This window comes from Lissotriton helveticus, chromosome 9 (genome assembly GCF_964261635.1).
Source record: "Lissotriton helveticus chromosome 9, aLisHel1.1, whole genome shotgun sequence".
Classification (NCBI taxonomy): domain Eukaryota; kingdom Metazoa; phylum Chordata; class Amphibia; order Caudata; family Salamandridae; genus Lissotriton; species Lissotriton helveticus.
Window position 1 is genome coordinate 351,031,022 of NC_136070.1, and position 12,807 is coordinate 351,043,828.

Consider the following 12,807-nt stretch of genomic DNA (forward strand, 5'->3'; position numbering starts at 1 on the left):
CCCTCACATACCCACTTAGAGAGTTGCACCGACTCACAGAGCCACTCAGAGACTCCGGCAGCCACTCCGTTACCACCGAGACACTTATGCAGTCACTTCCAGATGCACTCAGACACTCACACACCGACACACCCACTGACATACCCACCAGACACTCTCACACCCACTCACACACCCACTCAAAAACCCACTCAGAAACTCATGCACCCACTCACAGACCGACTCAAACTCAAACACCGGCTCACAGACCCACTCAGAGACTCATGCATTCATTCACAGACCCACTGAGAGACTCATGCACCCACTCAGAGACCCACTCAGAGACTCCCACACCCACTCAAAGACTCCCCCACTCACTCACAGACTCCCCCACTCACTCACAGACCTACTCAGAGAATCATGCACTCACAGACCCACTCAGAAACTCATGCACCCACTCACTGACCCACTCAGGCGCTCATGCACCCACTCACAGAACCACTCAGACCCTCACAAACCCACTGACAGACCCACTCAGACACTCTCACACCCATTCATAGACCTACTGAGACACTCATAAACTCACTCACACACTCACTGTCAAAGGATACTAGTTCTAGATAGGAAATAAAAATAAAAACACTTAGAAATTCACTTAAAAACCCAAAGGTTACAATGATGTTGATCCAGCGAAAGGCCAGGATGAATATTTCACAATTAACAAATCTTCAAAATGGGCCCATATACACACTCACATTTTCCTGGCCTACTTTCGCTGGGTGGTTACGTTTTATATTCACTTTGATCTTGATTAGTCAATGCCTAACTAATCTTCACAGATCAACACTCTTCCTTTGGTCAATGGACCATTAGTCGAGTAGTTGATGGTGATATTAACAAATTAACTAATTTAACTTATAACTCTCAATAAAATAATTTCAGACTGTGGGTAAGGTTCAATAATTGTATCTAATAATTCAGTCAGAATGAACGCTCATTTGTACAGATTCACAGTGCAAACTCCATCAACTTTCATGGATGATAAAATTCATTTATCAAATTCATTCAATTCATAGACTCATTCAACAATTCAATGCATTAGGAGTGGATAGATGAAGAGACAAAAGACATAATAAATCATAGATTTGCAAAAGATATGCAAATTTAAGACAGAAATATATTTACCTAATGGTGAAATGGGAAACCCAACCCTCTGGCCTAAGGACTGGTGGGGGCCACCTGATTAAGAATCAGGAGACAAAGACTATAGGACAGGATCAGGATAGGGAAAATACTTACTACACTTCTCTAGACACCGGACGCACCGGAAAGCATTACTCTATCCCTCCTCGATATTCTTCCGCAATCTTCAATCTCAGGTTGTCTTTCAGGAATGAATCTTCCCAGTCTGTTCTTCTTTCCAGCAGCAGCTCTCGCCTCTCTCTTTCTCTCTCTCAGCATTGATAGATCGCCCTAACTAACCTTCTATCACTCTAGTTATACTCTTTAATTCTGCATGTCCCACCCTCAAAAGTTGCAAATATCAGTGGATCATGGACTGTGATTGGGCAGGGGAGTCGTCATCACCTCATGCTGACATATTCAATTTCTTAACGAACCCTTTTGTTTAGCAAAACCTTCCCATTTAACTAATTTATTTCTGTATTCCGTATCCTTTCAGACACATTTAAAGTAACAGATGAGGTACAAATGTATATGCAATTCCACAGTTGAAAAGATTTCTCATGACTTCTGTCCTTGGCTCTTGGTAGCCTGTCAACGATCCGGTCAGCGGGACACACCATAAGACTAGTGCGCAGACTCAGCTTGTTTACGTTTTCCACCGCCATCTTTTTCATTGGCTTAGCACAGTGGTTCCCAATCTGTGCGCCGCGGCGCCCTGGTGCGCCAAGAAAACTAGCCAAGGGCGCCACGGACAGATGCTCACACAGTTTGGGAATCACAAATACTTATGTGCTTCTAAATTTAACACTGCTTCGTGTAGTCAGGCCTGCAGTGGTTGCCCTGGGCCATGAGAGGGCAGTGTAATCTCACTTTCAACGTGTCTACTATCGGAACAGGAGGGAGGCGAGGATGTTTTCAATGTCTTTGCTTTCATGCTGTCCAGTCAGGTGAAGTCCGCTGTCTGACCTGACCAGCGGAACCACATCAGACAGCCTGTAAGTCTTTTTGCACTCAGTAATTAATGCATGTACATACAGTGGGCATCTGCTGTCTTCATTGAGCTGCAGTCGACAGGCTAAACAAGTTGTTCACGCTCCCTTTACCAAAATGGTAGTGATAAAAAGGGAAGTGCTTTTCCCCATTCCAAGAGTTCTACCGAGTCAAATTGCCCACAGATTCGGTCTGAATTGGTTTCCTGCTGAGTTCGCAGCAGGCAGCAAAGGCGGCTGACTGTTTCTCCCTTTTACATAATGGCATGCTGTTTGTCTCCATTTTCTGTTCTACTCTAGAGGGTTTTTGCCCGGAATTGCAATATAGCTCAACCCATACTCTCCTGAGGTCTTTCAAAATTTTAAAGCTGCTGCTGAGGCCTTAGCCAGAGATACGCGGTAAGAGAAAGTATCTCTTTGCAAGGAGGGACATGCGGGATTTATACCCTTATTTAGAAAAAGGTGGGGGTGAGGTGAATAAACCTTGTCGGGGTTTCGTCTGATGAAGCTCACAGTGTGTCAAACAGTCTGCAATGCACACGCCAATGTGTTTCATGCAAGCCCACTGACGTGCATTTACAGTACACTTCTCTGAGAACACTGTCTCTCCAATTAGTCCAATCAGTTGTTGATACAGCATGGGGCTTTGCAGTGGCCAGGATATGATTACATCTATGTTTTAGAATACCTTCAGCTTCATCCCAATTATTTTTAGGGAAAAACATGAAAGTACTACCGAGAATGGGCTTACATTCACCACCTGCCACAAAATGTACCATACTGGGGAGCCGCGGCCAACAGTCAATAGGTAAAGGGAGCCACAGGTTGGAAAAGTTTGGGAACCACTGGCTTAGCACATTAGGCCCAAACATACACTATTAATAAAGGAAACATAAACAGATGTTAATTTCTCAAATATGTAATTGTCACTGTTCACCACCCACTTCTACTCTATCCCATGTTAAATTCTCTTTCTTTAAGCAAAAGCATTAGCAGCAGCATCTTCTCTTAAAGTACAGGTAAGCATATGCCAGGCACGCGATGTCTCAAGACCTAGGCTAGTAATCCTTGTGCATGCGTGAGAGTTTTCCCTCTCAAACGAGTTAGTCACATGGTTATTTATGTAGGTTCTAGTTTGTTCTTGCACAGAATTTTTTGGGGTTTCAAGCGGGATTTGGTCACGTTGCAAATTATTCTTTGTTATTTAAGCGTGCATAAAGCTCTCTTTCCCATATGTAAGTGTTATGCGCATTCTAATTTCCTTTTTAATTTCTATTTCTAGTGATTAGTACTTGTTAATGAGGAATTGATCCAAGCAAGTTTTATTTTCTTGAATCCTTGCTCCATCAATTTTATAGTTAGGAAATAACATTAAAAAAGTAGCAATTCACTAAAAAAACAAAGGTTACAGGGACATTATAGTTAGGAAATAGAAGTTAAAAAACCTCAGAAATTCACTAAAAAACTTAAGGTTGCAGGGACGTTATAGTTAGGTTCAGATTTCTCTCGTACAAAACCATAGAAATTCAGCAGTTATAGTTACCTAAGGTAACTATAACTTATGACCACGCAATTAATTGCTTATGACCTCACATATTACATCACTCATAACATGGCCAGTGATATCACTGATGACATCATCCGCACAACCACTCACACCACTATATAACATCTCAAACACCCACTTACATGCCCACTCACATACCCATTCACAGACCCATACAAGTACTCACACAACCATTCACTCATCCATAGTCACTCACACACCCACTCACTCACACAACCATTCACTCACAACTACTCATACTACCAGGCACTCACTTGTATAGCCAGTCACATAGCCACTCACTCACCCATACAACTACTCACACAACCATTTAATTATCTACACTGCCACTCACACACTCACACACAAAGGGTTTATACTTACCTGTAAAATACTTAGAAATTTGTGGCATTCGTTGTAAAGGGATATTAGTTAAAAAAAAAAACAGGTGAAAAGACTTTCGTTGTAATGCCTTTGTTGTAAAAAGTTCGCTGTAAAGCCAATCGTTGTAATGGCATTCAGAATTCTGTAATACATTCCTAGCCAGCAGCAGAAGCTGGAACAAAGGTGCCAAGAATGATCCACCTCCCAGTCTAAGCTGTCTGAAGGCCTTAATCCTGACTAATAGCAACCAGCAGACTAAAACAGGAAAAGCATGTAGTGCTCATGTTCCCTGAGCACTAGGAACAGACACTTCACTGGATGGACAATATAAAAACCTCATCTGTCCCTTCAACCTCCCTCCCTCCTGCTCCCAAACCTCCCTTCCCTCCGAATCCTCTGAGGTTTATCTCTCTAGCCCAGGCAATGGTCCAGCCATTCTGGTCCCTTCACGGTGACCGGCCCACCCACCTCCTAAAAAAGAGTAGAGAACACGCGGTGATGGGGTTGGAATGGATAGGTGGGCAGTGCAGCTGGATGTTAGGACAGTTGGAGTAAGAGTGTATGGTGGAGAGCTGTTAGGGCATGGTGCAACCTTTTCTTAAATCCATTCTTTCCACTCCTCCGATTATGTGCTACATGTTATGTGCAAACCCATTGAAAAACCTTCTTGATTGTGCGCTCTTTGGGTTCCTTCACAGTCACAATAGTCACGACGCGTAGGACTGAGTTCGGAAATAATTAAGCACAGAAGTTCTGTGCCATACCACAGTGCGGTTTAGGCCTCTTTTCCTTCCCCGCATGCGTTTTTGTTTTAATTTCCATCTCCCTTCACTCAAATGATGGTAGGCCTCGTCCTGCCTGCCAGATTCCTCCTTGTCTGTCTCCTCCCAAACCAAATACCACGGCAAATAGTTAAGAGCCACAACTGAATATGGAAGTGCCAGCGGCACCTCTGTAGTGCCGGGTGGAGCACAACCTTATTTGACAAGGAAATTAGATTTTGTATACCCTCCCTACTTTTCCCAAGGAAAAGAAGTCAACAAGCTAAGTCTCGTCATAAGTCAGGTATAGCACATTTTTTCTTAAACTAGTGGTCCGTTTTTTAAATGTTTACAATTCACTAATATGCTTTTACACTTATCCTTAATTACCTTTGTTCAAATCAAGATAGCCTAATGCATGTCAGAATGTTTTTATAGTATTCCTGTTTCTGTCTTTAAATTTGCCACAGGTTTTGTCAGAACTAGACATTGTGGTCCCCCTCGAGCTTCTTATCGGCATGTTTTCCGATGGTGTCAACTCAGTCAAAGAACTGGCGAATCAGAGGAAGACGCGCGTCCATGAACTTGCGGGAAATCTCCCAGCTCGAAGGGTAAGCACTGATAATACTCACTTTACTCACTAGCATTAGTCTTACCATGTGCTTTAGTCAATACTGATTTGCATATGGCTGGGTCCAAACTGGGGTGGTGTGGTGAGCAAAAGAATGATGGATTTAACCCAGATCCACATGACTGGGGGTGAATGTTTGCATTGTCCAACATTTCGTCCATCAATTGTTTCTTTTGCATATGGTGCCCTAAGTGGGAAGGGTTTGCCCAGACGTGGGTCCCGTGCTCACTACACCACTGGATTCAAGCTAGCCTGGCTGATGAAGGGTGATGCCCTGAAACCGGTCCCAGGATGCTTGTTTCCAGTCCAGGGAGAACCTGGCTTGGCAGTTCGGGCTGGACTGTTCCCACAAGGAACAGGGTCAAGACTGATTTGCATATGGCTGGGTCCAAACTGGGGGTGTGTGGTTAGCAAATGAATGATGGATTTAACCCAGATCCATGTGACTGGGGGTGAATGTTTGCATTGTCCAACTTTCCGTCCATCAATTGCTTCTTTTGCGTAAGGAGAACTACAGCACAGTATATATTTCCTCAGTGAAACAATAAAGGTTCAGTGGGAGATAAGCACATAAAAGAGCACATTTCAGGAGTGCATCAAAGTGCTGTATAAAAGTGATCTTAAAACTATGAAAATTAAATCATTGTTCTCCAAGCTTCATCTATGTAATCACACATGCACACCAGAAGGGGATTCCAAATATGCAGAACAAAAGTCAAAGATGTTCATACGTTAACTCAAAAAGGATTCTTAATTCCTCGTGGAAACTCTAACACAGACTCCGCTATAATGACCATATTACACTGCTGTGATGCTATAATGTCAATGTGTTTGTGTGTTAAAAGAGGGGTTACATAATGGGCAACTTTGTTATATGAATCCATGTAAGGGTGTAAAACACCAGCTTCACAAAGTGCTAAGCTGGCAAAGTTTAAAAAAATAAATAAAATAATAAAATCAGAAACAGTGCCCCACTAAATTACAAAGTTCTAAATCAGGTATTTCACAGGAGGGGCCATGTACCTGTTCGTCCTTAATGCGGGATGTCCCAGTGTGGGATTTACGGCTCTACACAATGGCATGTATGTAACTTATCAGTAGGCAGATACTGTGTTACCCTGCTGTCAATAATGGCTGACAAACCCAAGTGACAGCAAAGAAAACAATTCCCTGCATCCAGAAGTTCTGCTGATCTTTCAACTGCAAAAAATAGGATGGGATAAGGCAAAACTAGCCCCCCAGTTTTATGTACTTATGTTTTTTGACATATAATCAACCTTGCAGTTGTAAATGTCATCAGAACTCAATAATATGTTACACATTATGAATTTGTTATAATACATGTGCTTTGAAACAAAATGTTGATTGCGTAATGCAATTTAAAAAAAAGAATACCCTCGATCCAACGGAAATGTGGGCACTTTTTACACTCTTTACCAGTAGCGGTCAGTGGTGGGAGTAGCAGCCGGGCGGTGATATGGGGAGGGGGAGGGGCAGGGTGGGGGGTAGTAATCTATGGATTACGGAGGATTACATGTAAGTAAATATATAAATAAATTAAACGAATTTCGTTGCGTGCACTGCATCGCATTTGGGGCTGGACTAAAGCACTATATCTTAGTAAAAATAAAAATCTCAAGGGGTTTCTTGGAGATGGTTAACAACTAGAACAGGGCTCCAACGACAATTATGAGCTCCAAAGTAGCAGAAGCAGGTTGGGTTGACTTCCTTTTTAAGAATTGTAGTCAATCCTCAAAGCACACAGTGCCCCAAAGCTATAAGAGAGGGAGTAAGGCCCCCTATACAACTCCTGACAAACCTAGAGGACTCCATGATCTGAAGAAAAAATCTGAAAGTCATCCAAAAGAGCAGACAAGACAGGGCCCCAGGTCCGAATGGAATACCAAATGCACTGTACAAAGCCAACCCAGCCTTTTGGGTGGACAGACTGGCCGTAGTTTTCAACAGTGCCCTCCAATTGAAATCTATTCCAGCCTCTTGGAAAGACTCTAGACTCACCCCCGTTTTCAAAGCGGGGGACTGTTCCCACCTGGAAAACTATTGTCTTATCACATTAACAGATACTGAGGCAAAGCATTTTGTAGGTCTTCTTCTAACAGATCTTCTGCTTTGGACAAAAGAAAAGAACATGATTCCTCCTAATTAATCAGGGTTCGTACAAGGGGATGTGATGGCAGCCAATATTTTATCTTTGTCTGTAATTTTGGACAAACAAAATCTGAAAAAGCGAGCTCTTTGTCTTTGTTTTATAGATTTTAAGTCGGCATTCGACTACGTGCAGCACAACTTCTTCTGGCGAAATCTGGTGTTCTAAAAGTAGTACAGCTGTTATATTCAGACACCTGGATGAGCGTGAGAATTGGGGATGGCTCCTTCCTGTCCAGGAAAAAAGTAACTATCCAGGGATTAAAGCAAGGCTGTGTACTTGCGCCATACTTGTTTAACCTTTTCCTAGCAGATCTGACCTCAACCCTTGATGGCGTAAATGCACATCCTCCTAAACTAGGAGGTATGTGCATATCAAATCTCTTGTATACAGATGATGTGATACTCCACTGTGGAGTCCTATTTGATGATAGGGTCTTCTTTCGGCAGAAAAGGTATAATCTGCTGAGAAAGGACAGGGCCGAACTGGCTACCGGGCAGTTTGGAATGCTGCTGAGCTGGGGGCTGATTTCTTTGATGGGGACCTGCGTGTATTAAACGAAATTCGTTTTGCTTTCATTATTTCGAAGCACACGCAGGTCTCCATGAACGAAATCAGCCCCCACTGCAGTGAAATCAGCCCCCAGCTCGGCAACATTCCAAACTGCCCGGTAGTCAGTCCGGCCCTGGGAAAGGGTAACATGTTACTCCTTGCATTCAGCGATCTTTAGATGGCCCCAGTTACCTGCCATTTGCTAAAATTAATAGCAGCTAAATTACCACCAAGCATAGGTTACTGGAGTGAGGTATTACAAGGGAGAGACACAATAACTTCGAATGGGTTGTTCACAAACATGTTCAGAACACTTTTCGTCTTCCCCAATACGCGCCTCAAGCTTAGATAAGGTTCAAGTTTAGCCTATTGAACCAAACCATTGGAAGGAAAGGAGGCTACATTATGGAAACAAATACAATCAACTACTGAAAGACAACTTTGATAATCTCTTTGGCAAGAAATTCAAGCAAGCACAAAGCCACCTTCCAGGCATTAATTAGACCTAGGGCTGGACGATATAGGCGTCCGATCACTATGGAAAAGACAAATGCCCCATGAGCCATATTTATAAAAGGAATCAACTTTTTGACGAACAAATATCCGTAATAACATCTAAAGAGGCTCTTTCAGTCAGATCTCATGCATGCATGATTATAAATGAATGGAAAAACCTCAAGCTTCAGCCCTATCTTGAGACTGGGTGGACAAGAAAGGAAAAATATCTCTTTATTAGGCTTCGCTTTGGCCTCCTCCTAGGTCTTTTCTATGTGGTGCCCTGGGTCAGGAACACAAGAAGGTCCGCTGTAGACTGTGCAAATCTGTGGAGGAGAACATTATCCATATAACCTGCCTTTGCCCTGGCCTGCTGAATGAGAGGAAGGGTTTGCTTAAGGCACATTTCAATCAGCGAGGAACCCGCTTGTGCAAGCAGGCTGTGGTTGCATGCTTTGAAGCAACTGACACATCCTGAACTGTAAATTCACAACATTTTTAAAGGCAAGAAAAAAACTGGAAATCTACGAGACTGTAGTTTTAGCTCATTTCATGATTCCTTCTATTTTATCACTGATATTTATTACTATTATACCTATATGAGCTTTTAGAATCAAAAGGTTCCCTTATCCTTTATGACATGCGGCTGGTTTTATAAAAGTTAAAGTAAGCTACAGTTTTGTTTTAACAATTACGTACAACAAATAACTTATTTAGTCAGTTAGATGAGGAAAACAAATATATGTATATTCCTCTTCACCTTAAAGCTTTTGTTAATGGGAACAAAATAAAAATTTCTTTAAGTAATGTGAAGTTTGTTTTGTGAAAATGGAATATGATACATTTGCACAGTGCATTCTATTCGTGTGTGGGCACTTTAATTCCTACTTTAAGGTTTAAGGTTTAATAAAATGAGTGAGCACTGACGATATGCTTGTTTGGATATATTGTATTTTATTGTTAAATAGTTTCTCTGATTTTATTATCAGTGTAATGGTTTTAATTAACTATGCACTCTTCTAAATAAACCAAAATGAAACTGATATTGCGGATAGTAAGTACTAAATAATAGCTTCTTCGTATGGTAATATTTTGTTCTGCTTTCTGACCTTCTCTGGCTTTTTCATTGGTTTGAACATGTCATTCACAGGCTTATAGTTATTTCTACAAATTATGGAAAATAACTCATTCATAATTCCCATGAAATATGGGTAGTGAATCCGCTGCTGCAATTATATTCTAAGTATGGTACAAATCTAATTTTCAGCATTTATGGTTAGCTATGATACTGCAGCTCGTACAGTTCAGACATGCAATCAATCGCGACTGCCATTGAGTAGCACGGGCGGGGTGGGGTGGGGAGAAGATAAATACATTTAAAAACACTAACTTTGCTGCCGGACCGCCTCCACGCGCCTCGTGTCTTCCTCTTCTGTTCCTGCTTGAAGCAGGAAACACACCCTGGCTCCCCTAAGCCAATCACAACGCTGATTGGTCTGAGCGCCGTGGTTGGGTGCTCTGACAGGTAGTGGTCGCCTGTGCATGTTCTTCACCAAGCTGTGTATTACAGCCTGGTGGGGAACATGCAAAGTGCTCATTACTGTTTGGCCAGCCCAAGAGGGCCGGCCAAGCCCTCATGCGCACTTAAGTGCCCACCACTCCTCCCCTTGCTGGCTGTTACACAGCCAAGCCCCAGCCCGCCCCATAAACCTGCCAGACAACGGAAAAATAAAATGATAATAACATTATGTTATTGTTCCTTTTTCCACTGCTCAAAATGCCGTGAGGAGGCTCCTCAGCCTGCGCAATGCAGCTAACATTCTCATGCCCGCCGTCATTCCTAGCCTTCTATGCTTAGCGGGCGCTGGGCACAGTGCATGGCCTGTGAGTGGTGGGGCCGGATAAGGAGGGATTTCGAGGGACGATGCAGAAGGAACATAATTTATTTATTTAATTTTCCCTTGGCATTGTCCCTCGAAACCCCCCCTTCCCCGGCCCCACCGCCCTACCGCTGTTACTTGCACGGACCACGGCTGCCTGTGTCGATGTTCAAAGCCCAGTACCGTGCTCTCACTACCCACTGGGTATGGCTTGCAGCTGTACCCAGCGGGGGCCAGGCATGGTACATGGTCTGCATCAATGCCCAGAGCCCCGTGCCTCGACACATAGTTCACCTTGGCCACAGGGCCCAGGTAATGGCCATTAGATCTGTTAGATCCAACTGTGCTAAAAATAATTTTCACTTCCAATGCATGCCAAAATTGTCAGTATCTGTAACAGCAGGCCTCTGGAGACATTCGTTGGTTTTTTCCAACTACTCAATCATGTTCATGTCCCTCTAGTGCCTTGTCCTCGCCCTTTATCGGAAGAAATGCACCGTAGGTGCTATGGGTGGGACAATTTATCATTGTACTTTTACTGACAGTTCATGCACGCTACTGAGATATCATACTTCATTTCCTGACTAATGTAATGTTGGGGGCCCTGGGCCCTCATTGCTAAGAATGACTGACACGGACACAGTCGGGTACTGGTACAACTGGCCTCGAGCACGTGCGCTCGGCCCCTTTTATTAGAGCTGTGTCACCTGACCAGTGACATCAGTGGTGGGTGGGTGTCTAGTGTAGGGCATACAAGAAACACTAGACTGCTGGCTGTAACTCTGGATCAGTACATCCCTCCCAAACTTCGGGAAAAATGAAAACAAATGAAAGTCCAACCTGTGGAAGAAAAATGCAGTTTGCAAACCCCACGATAAAGTTCAACCTGTGGGAATGAAAAATGTACGTGCAATATAACACTGGACTCTGTAAATTGAAATGAGTCTCTTTGGTGGATTGCAGATCGCAGATGGTGTAGTTACTGCATTCAGGACTCATGAGTCATTGTGGCATGGTTTGCCGTTCTTCAGCGGGTCCTATCTTCTATCTGCGCCGCTTGGACATTGTTCTCGGTCTTGCCTTTGCTTGGCTCCACTGGTGATAGTTGGTAGTTTAGATAGAAGGATGACGTGATCCGAGCATTGTTTGTCTTCTCGGTTCTCCTCTTCAGTCCTGGTCCTTGGTGATGTCTCTGAGCAGGCTTCAAAGTATTTCTGGGCAGATGAAAGGAGTAGGTGCATACATCCCTCTCACTAGGATGCCCCTCTTCGCCGGTATTCCTCTCTCACAAGATGTCCGGGAGGACCTCTTTGCCAGGCTTCCACTGGACTGGTGTTGTCGGTCATGTTGCTCCACCATAGCCTTCGGGCCGTGAGCGGGGCGCTCCACGATCTTCACCGTTGTGTCCGAGTTCCACCTAAAGGTTACGCTGTTGACTCTTTTCTTGCACGCGAAGCTTTCCTCTCCGTGGGTCTTGCAGACGCACCGTCATGGATCCGTCTCTCTTGCGGGACTTGCTGCCACCAGAGTCCCTTGAGGCCTTTGCTTATTGGGCTGCCACGGGTTGATGTGGAGTGGTCAGTTCCTCAGCCGGATGTGTGAGCACTCTCGCCATTCAATCATCCGCTCAACCCCAAAGGTAGAATATTGTCAACAGTCCAAACTTGCTCTCTTCTACGATCGCCACATGGATGGATGGCTTGTAGATGGATATCTTTGACTTGTGCCGCCGGTGTTCATGCCAGGCCTTGTTCTCCGCTGCACTCCGGTGTTCTGGTGCATGTCACCATCTTCTTCTGATGGGTGTGTGGGTTGACTGGTCACACCTCTTCACTTCTTGTGATCTTCTAGTGGCACTCGCTACCCTTCTTCTCCTCCATTCCTTTCACGACGTGGTCGGTCCCTTTTCTTCTCTTCAAACACCCAGGCCATCTCCGTGTGGCGTGCACTCCACACGAATCTCCCTAGTTGCGTCCTAGCCCTAGGACACACTTTCCTCTTCTTCCGATGGCCAAACCAGGCATCGCACCTTTCTTCCCGTCGCTCCTTCTTTACTGCGGGTCGGTGTCATCAGACCTCTTCTGGGTCCCGTCCATGGACCTCTGCTTGATCTATTCAGTTGCTATGCCTTTGATCTTCTGGCATGTCTTTGCAGTCGTGATCTTCTGACTGTCCGCTTCTCCTTTCTTTTCCTTCCGGGTGACCAACGGCCTGGTCATCTTCTCCTTTCCTTTCTGG

The 12,807-nt window shown here is 44.1% G+C and overlaps 1 protein-coding gene across 1 annotated transcript in view; it reads left to right on the forward strand.

Annotated features, from left to right (window-relative positions):
* Positions 1-12,807, forward strand: part of UNC79 (unc-79 subunit of NALCN channel complex) — a 641,854-nt gene that overhangs the window by 236,863 nt on the left and 392,184 nt on the right. Inside the window, 1 exon segment of the mRNA XM_078660089.1 lies at positions 5,315-5,455. Coding sequence (XP_078516215.1) covers positions 5,315-5,455 — 141 coding nt within the window.